This window comes from Acromyrmex echinatior, chromosome 6 (assembly GCF_024713525.1).
Source record: "Acromyrmex echinatior isolate Ae372 chromosome 6, ASM2471352v2, whole genome shotgun sequence".
Taxonomy (NCBI): Eukaryota; Metazoa; Arthropoda; class Insecta; order Hymenoptera; family Formicidae; genus Acromyrmex; species Acromyrmex echinatior.
In genome coordinates this window covers 9,854,628-9,873,220 of record NC_141857.1, presented here as the reverse complement: position 1 = coordinate 9,873,220, position 18,593 = coordinate 9,854,628, and the positions used below count along the sequence as shown (strand labels likewise).

Below are 18,593 nucleotides of genomic sequence, written 5' to 3'. Positions count from 1 at the left end.
CATACGCATAGGGTTACGAGCGATGATAACGTCTTTTCCATTGGCCTCCTTCTTTTGATATATCGCCTGCCTTCGTTAACGAAAATCAAAGTATTTCTTGCGTAACAGGCAAGGGACAGATCTTTATTATAGGTCTTTTAAGTATGGAGACTTGAGTTTTGACTGTCACAACTCTGATGTGACCATCCTTACCAGGGTATGTTTCGATAATCCGCCCTAAAGGCCATTTAGACAGTGGGTAACGTTCATCAATAAAAAGAACCAACGTGCCTACTCCTAAAGAAGGACTCCTTTGATTCCACTTATATATTGCGTAGTATCTTTGAAGACATTCTTGAGCCCATCTAGTCCAAAATGATTCGAGCATCTATCAGATTAGTTGCCAACGTGATAAATGAGCGGTCTTAAATGAAACGGTTCTGGAATTGTAATCGGTGCACAGCCCACAATGAAATGCTCTGGTATGAGAACATGCAGATCGTCTGGATCTTCAGTTAAAGGGGCTAATGGCCGAGAATTAAGAACTGCTGCTACTTGGGCCAGTAGTTCATCTTTTCATAAGTAAGAAGTGTATTGTCAACAACTCTCAATAGGTGGTGCTTTATCGATTTAATCTCAGCTTCCCACTTTCCTCCAAAATGTGGAGCTAAAGGGAGGATAAACTTCCATTGAGTACCATTATCAACAAGAAGTCTTGCCAGCTTCGTGGATTCTTACGTGGCTTGAGAGAAGAGTCGTTGCAACTCTGTCTGCTCCTTTGAGTGTGGTACATCATTAGAAAACATAGTGCAAATCCCTTGTCTTGATGAAAACTTTTTATATGCAGCTATAAAGGCGTCTGCTGAGAAGTCGGTGACGAGCTCCAGATGTATGGCTGACGTTGAGAAACATACGAAGAGAGTTACATATGATTTGTAAGTGCGAGCATTTTTTCCTTTCCAGGTCTTAATTACAAACGGACCGGCGTAATCAACACCTGTGTGGGCGAACGGGCGAGATGGTATGATTCGTTCCATAGGAAGTTGACCCATTAGCTGTTGAGATCTCTTTTGGCGAAACCGGGTACATCTAATGCATTTGAGGATCCATGAACGGACAGGGACTCTATCTCCTATCAACCAATAATCTTTGCGAATAACGGATAACGTGACTTGCGTGTCTCCATAGAGTTCGAAGATGAGAATCTGATATAATAAGGGAAGTCAGAGTAGACTTCCTCGGTAATATTAGAGGGTGTTTCTCAGCTTCATTCAGAAGCGAATTTTGAAGATGACCGCCAACTCTTAATAGTCCGACCGAATCCAAAAAGGGAATGGTACCAGAGAACTTGATCATGGAATAGGTTGTCCTTTAGAGAGAGACTGAATTTCGTTGGGAAAGAATATTCGTTGAGAGACTTTGACCCAAAAAACTTTTGCATTCTGCAGTTCTTACGTTGTAAGAGATGGTGAGAATGTTGATAATGGAATTTTTCGAAATCTAAATACTAAACATTGACAGATGGCAATAATGCGATACAATTTTGTTAAATTATTATAGAATATCTAGAAAGGAGATTCCACTCCTTGATTTGATACTCCTTGATATAACGGTGTGTATCTTGCTAGAGCGTTCTTCAAGACTTCCGAGGATGATGACGGAGGATGTTGTGGCCAAGATGACATCGTTTGTGAAAGCTAGTGAGGACCATTCCACCAAGTGAGTTAACAGTTGAGAGAGCGTAAGTCCTCAGATAGCCCCATCTGCTGGATTTTCGTGATTAGGCACAAATCTCCACTCAGTTTGCGGTAAAGTTTCTTGGATGAAACTAACTCGATTATAAACAAAGTTCTTCCACCTTGATGGAAGATTGTTCAACCAAGTATAAGTGATCAAGGAGTCCGTCCATAAGACGATAGGCTGATTTTTTAACTCCAGTATGGTTAGGAGGTGAACAACTAGCTTGGTTAGCAAAATTACTCCACATAATTCCAGCCTAGGAATAGTAAGACGTTTTAAGGGAGCTACTTTAGTTTTAGAAGCTACGAAGTTTATCAGTACATTTCCTTCAGAAGTAGTAATTCGAATATAAACAACAATAGCCATGGCCTTTTGTGATGCGTCGGAGAATCCATGAATCTCTACTTGACACTCACTCGAAAAACCTATCCATCGGGGAAAGATAATCAATGTGTTTCTTGAAGACTTTTCACATAGTTGCGTCATCGGTTTGCCAAGTGATCGAGTAATGGATCATCTCACTCTAATTTGATCGCCCATAACTCCTATATAAAAATTTTAGCAGTGATAATGATCGGTGACAAGAAACCAAGGGGGTCAAATAATTTAGCAATGAATGATAGTGAATTCCTTTTTGTAATCTCACCCTCAGCATGAAAGCTGAATGTGAACTGGAAGACGTCGCTTTTCGGTTGCCATCGAAATCCTAGAGCATGAACCACAGTATCGTCATCAATATCAATAGATATCGAAGTTATCTGTTCCTTCATGGAAATTGAAAGGAATATATCTGTTGGTTATTTGACTATTTTTGCAATCTGAAACCATCCGCCATGCAGAGCTGCTTTAACTAGTTAATAATCTCCTGAGCCTCCTCGATTGTGTCCGCTCCTTCGAAGAGATCATCTACATATCTTCCTTTTTGTAGACAAGGGACGGCTAATGGAAAATGTGAACCTTCGTCAGATATCAATTGCTAAATAGTTCGTAATGCTAAAAAGGAGACACAGGCTAACCCGTAGGTAACTGTGGTCAATTGATAGATACATAAGTGAATTATCTAATCATAGTATTCTTTGAAAATTCCAATCGTCTTGGTCAACCTCAATTTGACGATACATTTTCTCCATATCTGAGGGAAAGATATATCTGAATCGACGAAACCAGATCAAGACATCGAATATGTCTATTTGTAATTTAGCTCCTGTGCAAATCGTTTAGAGAAAAATCTGATGTAATAACGCTTGATCCATTAAAAACGCGTAATTTGCTCGTAAGGTTTTGCTCTCGTTTAACTCCGTGATGAGGAAGATAAAATGCATAAGGCGGTTCGAGAATGTTCTCAGGAACAATCCTCATATAATTAAGTCGTTCATATTCATTTAGAAAATCGGAATACAGCTTTTTATATTGAGAATCAATCGAAAGTTTGTTAGATAATCTAAGCATCATACGAGTGGCTTTTTTCTTCGAATCTCCTAGCTGTTTTCTTTTCTAGAGGAATAGAGAACTTGAGAAGTATCTTTTATTTCCGACTTAGCACTTGATTCTGCTTCAAATGATTGATCCAACTTCCTTGTTTCTCCAGATTCAGACGAAATGGTCTTAAACTTAATAGTGTCAAAGTTTCCATGATGGAGTGAAACATGGTGCTTTCCGGCACATTGTTTACAATGAACTGATATTCGACAATTAGCTGCCTTGTGTGTCCAAAACAATTATAGTAAAAATTAAATTATGTCTTCTTACTAAAGACACTCGTTATTGTAAAAGTTTCGACTTATACTGCGGGCAAAACAAATAAATCTTAATTGTCAGCTTAAATCAATGCTCTTTCGATTTTCGAACTTCATCCCTTAACCCCAAAATTAGTCTATATTCAAAAGGTAAGTCATTGAAAATGACTATATCTAAAACTTCATTAATGAATTCTGGCACAAATTTGGTACAAAAATATATAATCTTTAATTTTTGAACTACAACCCCTTAGCACGAAAAACCCTTGTATTTTTCACGCAAGAGAGAACTATGTTCCAGTATGAAAAAATATATCATTTAATGATGGAAAATTATCTATTGATTTAGGAGCTTATGAAATACGTACAAACCGATTTTTGAACTGCAACCCTTTAGCAGGAAAACCACTCCTTGTTCTTTTCACGAAAGAGAGAACTATGTTCCAGAATGGAAAAATAAATCATTTTATGACGGGAAATTATCTGCTGATTTAGGAGCGAAATACACACAAACTAATTCTTGAGCTGCAATCTCTTAGCAAGAAAACCACCCTTTGCCTTCTTCACGCAAGAGGAAACTATGTTCCATAATGGGAAAATAAATCATTTTATGACCGGAAATTATCTGCTAATTTAGGAGCTCACGAAATACACACAAACCGATTTCTGACTTGCAACTTTTTAGCCGGAAAACTACTCCATGTTCATGCAAGAGAGAACTGTTTCAGTATGAGAAAATAAATCATTTAATGGTGGAAAATTATCAATTTATTTAAGAGATCGCAAAATACATCCAAACTGATTTTTAAGTTGCAATCCCTTAGAAGGAAAACCTTGTCCTTTTCACACTAGAAAGAACCGTATGTATTATAAAATTGGAAATTAAATCATTTTATGACGGAAATTTGTAGTCTTCTTCTATTAAAAAAATCTTCTATTAAAAAAAAGTACATATGAATCGTAATATAACATTTCGTATAACTATTCTCCTAAACCTTTTTGTTTTAATAAATATAATATTATACAGTATAGGTAAAATGTCCTGGAATGATCGGAAGTAGCTCGAAAATTAAGCATTTCTAAAAGAAATTTCCTACAGAACTTATTTTAAATGCTCTATTCACTGATCTGGTCAGTTTAACCTTAGGTCGCCAAAGTCAGGTCAAGGTCACATCGATTTTTTTTTAATAGCACATTCTGTTTTTGATTTCAGAATCTAATAGCTGGTATTAAATTTTTCAAAACACTATAATAATTTTTTTTGTCAAAATATTTGTCGAGTTATGGAGCTAAACTGCATACGGTCAGCATTAGCATTACGCAAGATGTCCGACTATAACCTTTTGAATGCTGTTCAGAATCAAATTCTGAATAACATTTGTTAAGATCAAGGTCATTGGAGATTGTTTTCTTATTTTCCTTTTTACACCGAAAATTCATTTTTATGTAAAATAGTTTTTATATTTTTATGTAAAATAGTTCTTTCTAGCGCGAAAAGGGCAGAAAGTGATTTTTCTGCTAAGAGATTGTAGCTTAAAAATCGGTTTATGCGTATTTCGCGACCTTCTAAATCAGCAGATAATTTGCCGTCATAAAATGATTTATTTTCCCATTCTGGAACATAGTTCCCTGTTGTGTGAAAAGGGCAAAGAGTGATTTTCCTGCTAAGAGGTTGCAGTTCAAAAATCGATTTATGCGTATTTCGCGAGCTCCTAAATAACAGATAATTTCCATCAAAAAAGCAAAGGATGATTTTCCTGCTAAGAGGTTGCAGCTAAAAAATTAAAGATTATATATTTTTGTACTTGATTTGTGCTAGAATCATATTCATTAATAAAGTTTTAGATATAGTTCTATTTTCAATGACTTACCTCTTGAGTGTAGACTAGTTTTGGGGTTTTAGAAATAAGAGATGGAGCTCGAAAATCCAAAGAGCACTGATTTAAGAGCTCATAAAGTGCTCTTAATTCTGAGCCTAGGAACGATTTTTTATTGTTAATGTTGATGGGCGTCCACTCAGCCCCCTCTTCCACTTTTAAATTAAGATTCCTGCTAACCGATATAAGCTTAAAAAATTTTTTTATGAGGTTTGGAAGCTCATAAAAAAAAAATTACTTCAAATTCTACGTTATTGCATTCTAAGTTATTAGATCTTCCTTGATTTCTGCTGTCAATTTTTTGTTAAGTTATATCAACAGATTCTGCTTGGTTTCTGCTCGCAATCTGCTATCAGATTCTATTAGCAGATTCTCTTTGAAGATTCTCTTTTTCTGCTATCAGTTTATTTGCACAGAATGTTAACAGGTTCTGTTGGCAGAATAGGAGCAGAATGCGATATCAGCTGTGGTCAGTCTGCTAATCTTCTGATTAAATCTGATTCCAGTCTGTTGACATTCTGCTACTAACATTTTTCTATCTGAGGAAGTATATTAAATATTACGCAACGTTATGCGTTGATGAATGAATTATTAGAACATTAGCTTCGTCTCGCTATAACGAAAATTGAAGTCGATATTGCAGAAATTATTAAAGACATTTAAGTGTTGAAAATAACCCTGGCTGCACAACGTATAGTGAGAAAATATAAAAAAAAATAAAAGTTTACAATAGAGAAGGGGTCCACATTATTACGACGATCTACGTCATCCCTGAACTCGGCCGAGTTGGAAGAGGAATCGTCTGTTGGAGAAGCCGGCTCGCGAGCCACATTTTGCCAGACCTGGGATGAAAAGTTAAGGAAGGAAGGGTGTAGAGGGTGCGGGATACTCAAATTGAACGAACAGTCGTATCTTCTGTCATTGATGGTGTTACTGATCTATTAACTTTTCTTGTATAAACATAAATTTCTATCTTAAATTAAGTATTCACATATCATCATGAAAAATTAGTTCTGATACAATATATTGTAGTTTAAATACAGTGGATAAAAATCTGGGATGGATCATATATATTTTTGTATTTTTGTCAAACATTATTCAATTGTGGCAGAATGGGTCGGACATAGTAAAGAATTTCGCATCGTTTTTATAAGTGGCGCATAAAGAGATTGGGCACTTTGTTGTGGGATAGTCTTAACATTATAGTTTTTAACATTATAGCAGAAATAAGACGTTTTTTAATTTTCCTTGTTAATAACTTTTGAACAAAACATGATTGCGGAATAAAAATCTTCTGAAGATCACTCAAGGCCACAATCTTGAAAATATATGTTACAATCAAGATTATCAGAATTGGAGCTATTATTTTCATCATTTACTCGAATTAATACATGTGTATATTAATAAAAACAATAAGATAGGAAACAAGACCGTTTATGTTAAATAACATTACTTTAAAATCCGAAGCGTCACTACGGTCTGAGTATTGAGATGTTGAACTAATATATATATATTTTCAAATAAATGAATTAATTTCAGAAATGATAATTGCGTGCCGATATGGTTGTCGGCATTAAACGCAATTGATCTGACATATTAACAATCCTCTCAAATTTCCCAAATTAATCTTAAAAAATTGTAATAAACTTATTGCGAAAAATATTGCTTCGGCCGGGAATTGAACCCGGATCTCTTGCATGCGAGAGTCCTGAGCCTTTAGACTACCGAGACCTTAGCAATAATTCTTCGCAATAACCGATATGTATAGAAAATAACGCATTTTTTCAGCGCGCATGTAATTATCATTTCTGAAATTAATTCATTTGTTTGAAAATATATATATATTAGTTCAACATCTCAATACTCAGACCGTAGTGGCGCTTCGGATTTTAAAGTAATATTAATAAAAAGTTTTTTAAATAAATTAAAAAGTATATTTCAAGGAATCAATAATATTTACGTTCAATGGATCGGCTAATTGTGTGAAATAGGGATTCCATGTGTATCCTGCTGCTACGCATCGCGTATCCTTTATTTTCACCGCGGCATCTACACCCACAGGGTTCACATATATAGCCCAATTATGATTTCTGGTCTAAAATTGAACGAAGTTAACATAATGTATGTTAGATATACATTCGATAAATCTCATTTTCTTACAGTATTGCGATTATGCTTTCCAGGATGTCGTAAATTTACTTCGATTATTGTCTCACTCTGACTACCATCTTTATAAACAAGCTGCGTCTACAATTGTACATTGTCTTAAAAAATCGTGTATCTTTTCAAGTAAAATTTTTACGTAAAACTTTCATTTAACAAATTACCATTCTTATGTAGCCATACAAAAAACCTTGTGGATGATGAAATGATGCTATGGCACTTAACTCATAAGCATCAACTAAAGAATATCCTCGTTCTATAGTAGAGCAGGCCCACCTAAATACAAAAATATTAATATTCTAAAGTAAGACTAAATAAAAATATCGTGGACGAAAGCATTGAAAGTTCCAAATACATATTGTTTGGAAATAAAGTTAATATTTTGAAAAAATTATTTATAACAATTAATTGTAACAATTAAAGAATGAAACGAAAATAATGGCTTAGTAAAACAAAAGATTTAATTAATTTATATACAATATCAAAAGGCTTTTTAAATCAACATTTGGTTTGTTTTATGTGGAAAAACTATACAGTCACAAAGAATAAAAGTTACAATAAAATCTAATCAAACATTTCAATCTTCTTTAATCTGATTATCATCGGTTACAAAAACTTATTTTAAATATATACAATCTGTCCGATAAGAGCGTGATCGATCTATATGAAAGAAAAATTTATTTATTAGCATTTAAATAATAATAATTATATTATAAAATTATGCAATATATTAAAATGCAATTATATTAATAATGAATGAGACATTTTCGATTCCGTTGAATGTGTACATAAAAATGCAGCTACAAAGTGCGTAAGTGGTACTCATTTTGAAATAGGCTCTTTCTAAGAATCAAATGATAATTGACAATATGGCTAATAACGCAACATGTACAAAGATGACATCTATTAGTACAAAAAAGTTAAAAGTGCACGACTTTTACCGGCTACAAATAATATCGCGATCACGCTCTTATCGGATAGACTGTCTAACAATCAGTGACCTGTCATTAAATAAATTATATAACTGTTGTATATCTAAAATAATTTCCTTCTTCAAAACTCTTCAATAATTTTTATTGTTTATCGTAGTAAATAAACTTTAAAGACTAGCCATTTTTTTATTAATATTTTAATTAGAAATGCACTGGATCATGGAATTATCGGATATCGGATATCCGGTGTCACAATCTTTTCGGATATCTAATATACGATCAGATAAATACGGTAAAATTATCCGATCGGATGTCGAATATTTTCTCGGATATCTCGCCGGATATCTAAAAAATGTCTTACAAAAAAGAGGGCAGCAAAAGAAAAATAGCGGTAATATTTTTTTCTAAAACATATAAAAAAATAAGAGCATAAAAAACCACAACACAAGTTCTAGTTTGTGATATTTAATTATTATTACATTAATTAAAACATTAAACGTTTCGGCCACAATCTGGCCATCTTCAGTAATTCAATAATATTCTTGAAACGCAGAGTTACATCTAGTTGACATTAAATTCAACAGTCGAGAGTTGTAATTAAATAAACATGTTCTTTTATATGTGAAGATGCTTCATACAGTAATGTTACAACGCCAGTTGTCATATCAAGAAAAGTGTAGAACAAGAATTTCCAGATTCTAATTTAAATAAAATTGTATATATTAAAATCTTCTAGTCGGAATATAAAGAAATAGAATCATTACCTGTTTTGCACCAAAAAAACCAAACGATGAATCTCAAGTATTTCTTTTACACAATTAGAATTTTGTCGTGACATTATGTGTTGTTATTTGTCCTATCATGTATTTTACCACTATTTATGTATCTGAGTCAACAATTTAGAAAGTTCTAGAATTATTTATTAAAGGAAAGAGACATCCTTCTTTAGAAGAGGAAAATAAACCTCAGGCAAACCTTCCGTGTCACTTTGTTTATTGACATCACTTGTTTGTCTTTTTATATGTATCATTTTCGAAATTCTTTTTTTTAAAGATTGTTCTATATCTAAAATTCTTATATTATCCCAATCTAATTCATGCATCTCATTCATACGGTGACGTGAAACCACAGAAATTTCTGAAGAAGGTTTTTTTATGTCGGCCTTATGTTCTTTAATCCGAGTTTTTAATTTCCTTTTAGTTTGGCCAACATAAGATTCACAGTTTAAGCAATTAATTTTATAAACTACTCCGCATTGATCATCCTTAGGCAAAGAATCCTTTCCTGTCTTAATAAATGTATTCATTTTATTCATAAATTTATAAGCTATATTAAAACCGTACACATGTGTAAGTTTTTTAAATTTTTCAGAAACTTTGCCCAAATATGGTATCGTGAAAAATTTTTTTGAAGTAACATTAGAGTCACATTCATTATTAATTTCTTTACGATTTTGATCTAAATTAGTATTTTCCAAAGTTTTAATTCTATTATTTATTGTTGAAAATATAAACTTTAAAGGATAACCATTACTTAGAAACGTGTGAATTAATTCAGAGATGTTTTTTTCATGAAATTTAGGATGGGATAAGAATAGAATTCTATCAAATTGCCCAATAATAACTCCCCTTTTGTGTTCTAACGGATGATTCGAAAAATAATTTAAATATCTCCCAGAATTGGTAGGTTTTTTATAAATATCGAAGATGATATTTCCTTCCTGTCTCATTAATTTAACATCTAGGAAATGTATGCCGTTATCATCGCCAAAGTCCACAGTAAATTTAAGCCTTTCATGATATGAGTTAAACAATTCTAGAACTCCTTCAACATTTTCTTTATGTATAGCTAATACAATATCATCCACATAACGAAAAAAGATGAAATAATATTATCCTTGGTAATAATTTCTTGTTCAAAATCTTGTAAAACAATGTTCGCCAGTATGGGGGACAAAGGAGAACCCATTGGCATGCCAAAAATCTGTTTAAAAATTTTATTATCAAAACTAAAAAATGTAGAATTAATTATAATCATAATTGCTTTGATAAACTCATGTAAAGGAATCGAAGTCTTATTCTCCATAAAATTGCACCTACATTCAATGCTTTTTGATACTAATTCGGTCGGAATATTCGTGTACATGGAGACCACGTCAAATGATATAATACTAAAATTTTTATCAATTGCTTTACCATTGAGTTTATTTACTAAATCAAAGCTGTTTTTAACAAAACTGAAATTTTTTTATATTATTATTGTCAATGATTTCTTTTAAGAAAGTCGCCAGTGGATAAAAAGCACTATTAATACAACTGACAATTAATTTTAGAGGGTGACCTTCTTTGTGAATTTTTGGCAATCCAATTTTTGGTAAGATCTCGGAAGTTCGCTGTCAGAAACGTACAATTTTTTATATAAATTCGAATCAATGTACCCCTTATTTTTCCAATTTTTTAATAAATTACCAATTTCCACAGTTATTTTCTTAGTAGGATCTTTTTTGATTGAATCGTATGTAGTATGATCATTAAGAATCTCATACATTTTTTCTTTATAGCTATCTCGACTCATAATTACGGTGGTATTGCATTTATCCGCTCTAGTAATTAAAATATCCGAATTCTCTGAGATGAATCGCTTAACCTTTCTTACACCTTCATATAAAATTGTATTTTCAGAAGATTTACTATTACAATTCTTAATCGCTTTAAGAATTTGGACAGTTTCATTCCCTAACATTTTTATTTCATCATCCGCCCTAAAAAGATTATATTCTACGTGTTTGATGAACTCACGTGTAATACCGTCCTTACTAACCACGTTGTTAGGTAAATTAAATTGTTGACCTAATTGTAATAAGACTAAGGCTTTATCTGAAACTTTAGCATTGCTCAGATTTATCAGCCATTGTTCATTAATATTACGTATATCAAAATTGCCATTAAATCTTTCAGGAGTAATATTAATATTGTATGATGAATGAATTGTGTTAGGATTCGTGATTTTAGTTGAAACTGTATTCAATTTTAAAGATGCACAGGAAGTATCACCATTCATCTCAGAGTTCACAAATTGCGTAATATTATAGTTAATACAATTTATATTCAAAATTTCTTGGCGAATATGTTTGGCCCGCAGATTAGAGATTTTTTTGCCGATTCTGTCTTATTCCTTTTGCCACATAATATCAAAGTTAAATTCCTGTCTTCGAAAGAAAGAATACGCTATATTACTAGGTAGAATTTTTTCAATTTTTCTACAAAAGCTAAATAATTCAGATTTTGTTTGCCCAAGATGTTTATAGGCGTCTTGTAATTCTATCCGTAAGTATTTGAAAATAAAATTATATTTGAGTTTGTCAATTCTTTCTTTCGAAGAATAGAACAGCTTATTACTATCCTTTCGTGTGAATCTATACATATGATTAGGAATTAAACGTTCCTTTATACATGTTTTTAAGAATTGTATTTGTGTTCTTATAAATATTTTTTTCTATTTTCCCAACATAAAAGAAAACCAAAAAGAAGAAGAAGAAAGATGAATTGTGTATGAAATTCAACTGAAAGGAATAAAATTCTGCATTAATAACGTAAACTATCCATATAAAATTTCAACCCGATATATTACAAGATGTATTACATTCGGCAATATAATGATATCTGGTAAAAATGTGCCGGATAATGAAGATATCAGATATTTTCCGGATATTTGGTGCATCCCTAATTCAACTCAATAATGTTGTTATAACTTGTTAGCATGGAACCTGAGATGGTTAAAGAAATTATTTTGTCAAATACATACTAAAAATGGTTTTCTTTTTTATGATATTAAATGTTAAATATTGTATAATAACTTAAGCATCTTTCCGAAAATATGTCCTTGAAAAAGATGAAAATTATAGTTTTTCTTCTTATCGAATTTATTTCCCAGAAACTCAATTAATTATTCTTTTCCATCTTCATAGTAAATTAAAACGTTTATGAAAAATAAAAATGTCAATTAAATTATTAAAGAGAAGCAGACTTTCAAAATGCGTCTGAAATTTGTAGTTTACAGAAAACGAGAAAAAAGAAATTTTGCACACAAGAAAATTGCGCACTTTATAGAAAATAACAATATAATCAATAGAATATGAAATATTAAAATTGCTAAACAATTGCTAAAAATGTTTAAAAAATGCATTTTGTTTGTCTGTAGTTGAATGTGTTGTTACGTGTGTTTTTACAACGCGATTTTCGATCGCCACACAATTAATCGACAATGATTGATAGTGATTAACTAATAGATTTATTAATAAAGTCGGTCGACTACTTGCTATCGTCAGATAAATACATGTTGTGTATACGTTTCTTCGTAAATGTATGTTGTGTGACAAGAACATGTGTTTCTTCGCATGGTTTCAACCTATTAAATAATTAATCGGCATTGATTGATAGTGATCAATTCAATTTCATTAATAAATTTCTCATTTCCTTAACGAGTGAATAATGAATCGAGTAGGTATACAGTTAGTGTTGTGCGTGATTATTTATATTTATTAAAAGAAACACTTAATTATTTGGAAATTCACTGTTTGGAATTCTATCGGAAAATTTGTCAAAATTTCGGCCTTTCTCATGGAAATTTGGAATTATTAAATCATCTTGACATGGTAAGTAAAAGATTGAGTTAGTAATTGAGAGAGAGAGAGAGAGAGAGAGAATCTTGCATTTCTAATTTGAGATGATATTTCTTTTTAAAAAATGCACTAATGTGTGTACGCGTATTATTGTATGAAACCATCCAGTTGATCGTAACAATCGTCTTTCAGAAGCACTGCGTCTGACGATGAGTTGCATCGTCCCTGCCTACCTCTTGTATTTCTCTTAATAATTCAAAAACTAAGCATTGAACAAAATTTTCGAAGAGGAAAAATCGTCTCAGAATTAACTCGAGAATACGACTTTTTAAGGACAGGAGTTTATTTTGAATCATCCTGTATAGCAGAGAAAGGGTGAGAAAGAGAGAAGGGAATAGAGGGAGAGAGAAATAAGATGTTATTTTTTCGAACTTTTTTGTTAATAACTTTTTAACGAATAACGAATGAAACCTTGGAGATCCCTCAGGATCATGACCTTGACAACACATGTTTTGTAAGTAAATAATTATCATTACTTTTTTTAGCTAATTCAAGAGCGCGTATTACTTTGAGATTTTATTACAATCAGTGGATATCGACTCCTCAACCTCACGTTCTCGCATTTGGTCGCTTTTCGGAATTTTCTCCACACATCAAATATTAGTTCTCGTATCCTTGTAGATGTTACATTTATAGTTTCTGACAATTACTATTTTAAATTCGTGGATTTACACACACAGCAATTTGTGAAAATCGATTGTTTAAATATTGTTCAAATATTATGTTAGAATCGTAATTTAACATACAACATGTGGATTAGCTTAACATATTATTTTGTTCCTGTATATGAAGTTCTCATTACGGTGTGTAGTTCATGATCATCTTGTGATCTTTTTCTTCCATTTCTGATTTTTGTTCAAGTTACAGTGTCGAGTACTTTTTTTTGTCTGCGCTGAATAAAAAGTGTAGTACAATTCGCTTTGTTAAGTTATGGGCCCAGGCATTATCATTTAAAAAGTGTTTCTTCGAAGTGTTAAGAGAAAATCTCTCCAATGTCATCTTCTAGTATTGTTAATGTTGTCTTCTAGTATCAAGCCCTTACAACAAGGATAGCTACGATGAACGTGAAAAATCCAGATGGATTTTTAAAATGGCGCCCTTTTTAAAATGGCGCGTTGGCGTACGTGAAAGATGAGAACGTGAAGCCGGAAATCATAGCTGGAAACGCGGAATCAGAAAGCAAATATCTAGGACATCGAGGATCAAGAGGCCAAACCTAATTTTATCTCTCCATCGGAATTTAAAAATTAAAGGATGTGAAATGTCTAGAGATGTGTGGTGTAAGCTACAATCCATATTTCAGTCAAAGAAATCGGCGAAAAAAGCCCTGCTAAAACGATTGAATCTACAACATATAGAAAAAAATAACGATGTGCGAACATCTCCGAACATTCTTCGACCATCAATAAATTGAACGTAATAGAAGTAGACATCAATCGTGATCTGCTGTTGATAATGCCCTTGTATAATTTGCCTTTTAGTTTCGAAAATTTTAGATACGCCATCAATATGATGAGCTGCCATCTCCAGAAAACATTGAGAATAAAAATTATAGAGGAAAGTGACGCGCGGAAGAATTATACACGAGTTGCTACTTCTGGAACCATGTTGGTGAAAAGGCATTTTTCGGAACGGCGAAATAATAAACGTGAAGAAGGACAAAGATCCGGAATCGAAGCGAAAGGTGCCGATGGAATCAAAATAGAGACATTAAAGTATAAATGCCATCGTTTTCATAAATCCGCGGATTCCGAAGGAAACGTAAGAAAAGCAGTAGCGCGAACAACGCTAAAGAAAATTCTAATCTTCAAGGCACAGAGTATCGCGACAAGTGTCAACAGTGGATGTACACTTAAGCAAAAGCGCAATGGAATTCGTCACAATCACAGACAGGAATGTTGAAAAATTGAATCTTACAAGCAATGCTTCGACAGAAATCAAAGTAAGGGGAACGGTACTCATTAACACATAGGTTCAAGATAGGATAAGATTCAAGATAAAAAATAAACGTAAATGATGCTCTGTAATGCCTGTCTGTCGCCAATTTGCAACAAATTTATCCAAGATCACTGATAAAGATTAAATGATGTTTGATAAAGTAGTATTAGATGGAAATATTAACATCATAATGCAAGTTGACGATCTGTATTACCTACGCGAGAGCAAGCATGCATACAGTGCGAGAGAGACATAGGGAGCACAATTTTCGCCCGCAATGATCTGGTATCGTAGAATGGGACACCTTAACTTTCGAAGTCTTGCGGAGTGCAATAAACGCGGAACAGTACGTAGAATGAATTTTGAAGAGTCTACAAAAAACATCGATTACAAGATTTGTATAAGAGAGAAGATGACAAGAGCTCCATTCTCTAAATTGTCGAAGAGGAAATCGGAATTATTCGAAGTGATACATTCAGATGTATGTAGACCCATGAGCATTAGATCCAACGGCAGTACAAGATACTTTATCACCTTCATTAACGATAATTCCAAATGATGCAAAATTCATTTCGTATAGAACAAAGACGAAGTAATTAAAGAATTTTTAAGGAATTCATGACAGAAGTACTTATTGGAAAAAAAATTAAGTACAGTCAGACAATGGGAAAGAATATCGGAACAAGACGTTCGATTTAAATTTTTTAATTTTTAAAATTTAACGATAAGTCGTCGACTGACAGTCACACGCCGAAACAGAACGGTAATCAAGAGGCTCAATCGTATGTTGGTGATGCCGACTTAGTGTTTGTTAATGCAGTCTAATTTACCTCAGGTTTTTTGAACCGAAGTTATAAATATGACAAATTACATTTGTAATAGATGTCCCTCGAGTTCCTTGGATAGCAAGACTGCCTATGAATTATGGAACAGAGATTCGTTGAAAATGAGGCATTTCAAGAAATTTGGCTGTGACATATATATTCTCGATCGTCTACACAATAAGAAAAAATTTCAGCCGTGCTCCAAGAAAGAAATTTTCGTTGACTATTCTAATGAATCATAGGCTATGGCTGCCACAAGAGAACAGGATCGACATCTCATGAGAAAGTAAAGTTTCTTGAAAATCATATCAAATAATGATAAAACTATTGAATCTTTTGCAGATAAAGACGCCACTATAGATTTTCCTATAAAGCCTACCGATAAGAATCACCTTGATGCTAGAAAAAAATGGAGACTCTTGCAGTGATAGTCGAAACAAAGCGATTGATAACGAGGGCTAAAAAAATTACGATGATATGTCGATAAATCAGGGCGACAAATTAGAAAGTACCCTTCAGGTGACACCTCATCGCTCAGAGAAAGGAAAAGGAAGAAAAGGTTTAACTGGATTTAGAGAAAGGCCCATGAAATTATTCTATTATATAAATCCTCAACAGAACACGCTGAACTCGCTTGTTTGTTGAAGTACCATTACATGAAGTTATTCGTGGATCCGAATTTAAGAATGGTACAATGTTATGACATCGGAGCTAAAGTCTATTATCAAGAACAATAACTGGAGTCTGATGGAGCGTCCTGAAAATCGCTAAGTAATCGGCAGTCAATTTCTAATAAACAAATTCTACAGTGATGGGAATTTGGAACGAAGAAAGGCATCGCAAGAGAAGTTTCCCAACGACCCGAGACCGACTTCAAGGAAACATTTGCACTGGTTGCTCGGTTGAGCACTATACAAAACGTGATAGCGTTAGCTGTCGAGTTGAAATAATCTTGAATCAGTATGATGTATCACAGCGACATATCTCAATGGAAGACTTAAAGAAGCAATTTGAAATCCCTGCCTTAATGGAAGAAACTCTGGAACGAGTAATTAACATGGAACCAAAGACTAGTAAAGTCAAAAAAAAGGCGACGAAGATGTTAACCGAAGAAAAGGAAATAGAGTTTACCTACTAAAGAAGAAGGCTTTCTATGGTCTCAAGCAAGGCGTGGTTAGCATAAATGATGCAAAGAAGAATTGACTACATATGGGTTGAAGTGTTCCTCAACTGAGCCTATATTATGCTGGACAAGGGAAAGACGTAGTAACACGCCTAGTAACAGTATATGTTGATGACATATTGATCGGAATCAGAATTAAATGACGATCTAAAACGATCGATTATTTCAAAAAAGTTTGAGATAAAGGACCTCGAACTAGCAAAATTCTGTTTCGAAATCGAGTTCTTCAAAACTAATAACAAAATATCAATGAGCCAGAGTTCGTATATCAGGAAAATACTATTATGTTTTGAAATGACAGATTCAGAAGCTGTTAACATTTCTTCTCAAATCAAGCTGAAGAAGACTTTGTCACACGATGCTAAAGCAAATTCTCATTCATATAAAAAACTCATCTGTGCTTTGATGAATCGATGATTTGATGATCTCGCAATTTGTACAAGGCCGGATATAACTTATGCAGTCAGCTATTTGGGCCAATTTTCTCGCTATATTACGACGAGAGTTACTGGACTGCCGCGAAACGAATTCTTAGATACCTCAAGAGAATCATGAACATGTGACGTATTCACACGCATTTGAAGACCTTTGAAGGGATTCATCGATGCATATTGGGCTAATTGCCCGGACGATCGAATCGTATACAGGCTACTCATTCGTTGTGAAAAAACGTCCGATCAAGTGGAAATCTCGCAAACAGAGAACTATAACTCTGTCCTCCACTGAGGTTGAATATATGGCCTTGAGCGATACCGCAAAGGAAATTATTTATTTAAAACGGTTGTTAACCGAGCTAGATTTGGTTAATCTGATTGAAGCGAGTGTACACTGACAACGGAGCCCGGAAGCTAACCAAAAGCCCTATGTTTCACAATCGGATTAAACACAAAGATGTTCAACGTCACTTCGTCCGAGATGCTGTGAAAAGAAGATATTTATTTTGTATTATTTAAAAATATCATGTACCACTACAAAAGACATGGCTACTGACGTACACAAGAAATTGGCCGGATCCAAATTCAAGAAATGTTTAAGTTTATAGGAATTTCGTAATGTTAGTCTTTCTGTTGACTCTAATCTTCATTTTTAGGGGAAATGTTAGAGTCATAATTTAATATAACAACATGTGGATTAGCTTAACGTATTATTTTGTTCATGTATACAAAGTTCTCATTATAGCATATAGTTCATGGTTGTCACATGACCTTTCTTCCATGTCTAATTTTTGTTGGAGTTATTTGTGTCGAATATCTTTGTAATTTGTCGTATTATACTCTACAAAGAGTATAATATGATTCACGCTTTAATATATTAAATCAAAATATGATAACATATAAATTATAAAATTATTGAATATTTCTTTAAACAGTGAGCGATATAAAGAAACGATAATTAAGAAATGACAAAAAAGGGTATAGCGAAATAAACATGTAAAGTCAGCCCACACCAATCGAACTCAAATTAATGTCATTAATTTTGAGATATTAATTTTTCCAAAAATTAGCTTTAAATTTACATTTTTTGCAGGAATTATACAGGG

The 18,593-nt window shown here is 33.2% G+C and overlaps 1 protein-coding gene across 3 annotated transcripts in view; it reads right to left on the bottom strand.

Annotated features, from left to right (window-relative positions):
- Rsod (superoxide dismutase family protein Rsod) overlaps positions 1-18,593 on the bottom strand; it is a 271,460-nt gene that overhangs the window by 57,937 nt on the left and 194,930 nt on the right. For all 3 annotated transcript variants that reach the window (XM_087407501.1, XM_087407503.1, XM_087407502.1), the window contains 3 exons: positions 7,660-7,771; positions 7,493-7,579; positions 7,293-7,427 (listed from right to left, as the gene is read on the bottom strand). In XM_087407501.1, the coding sequence (XP_087263627.1) occupies positions 7,293-7,427; positions 7,493-7,579; positions 7,660-7,771 (334 nt within the window). The remainder of the gene's footprint in view (positions 1-7,292; positions 7,428-7,492; positions 7,580-7,659; positions 7,772-18,593) is intronic.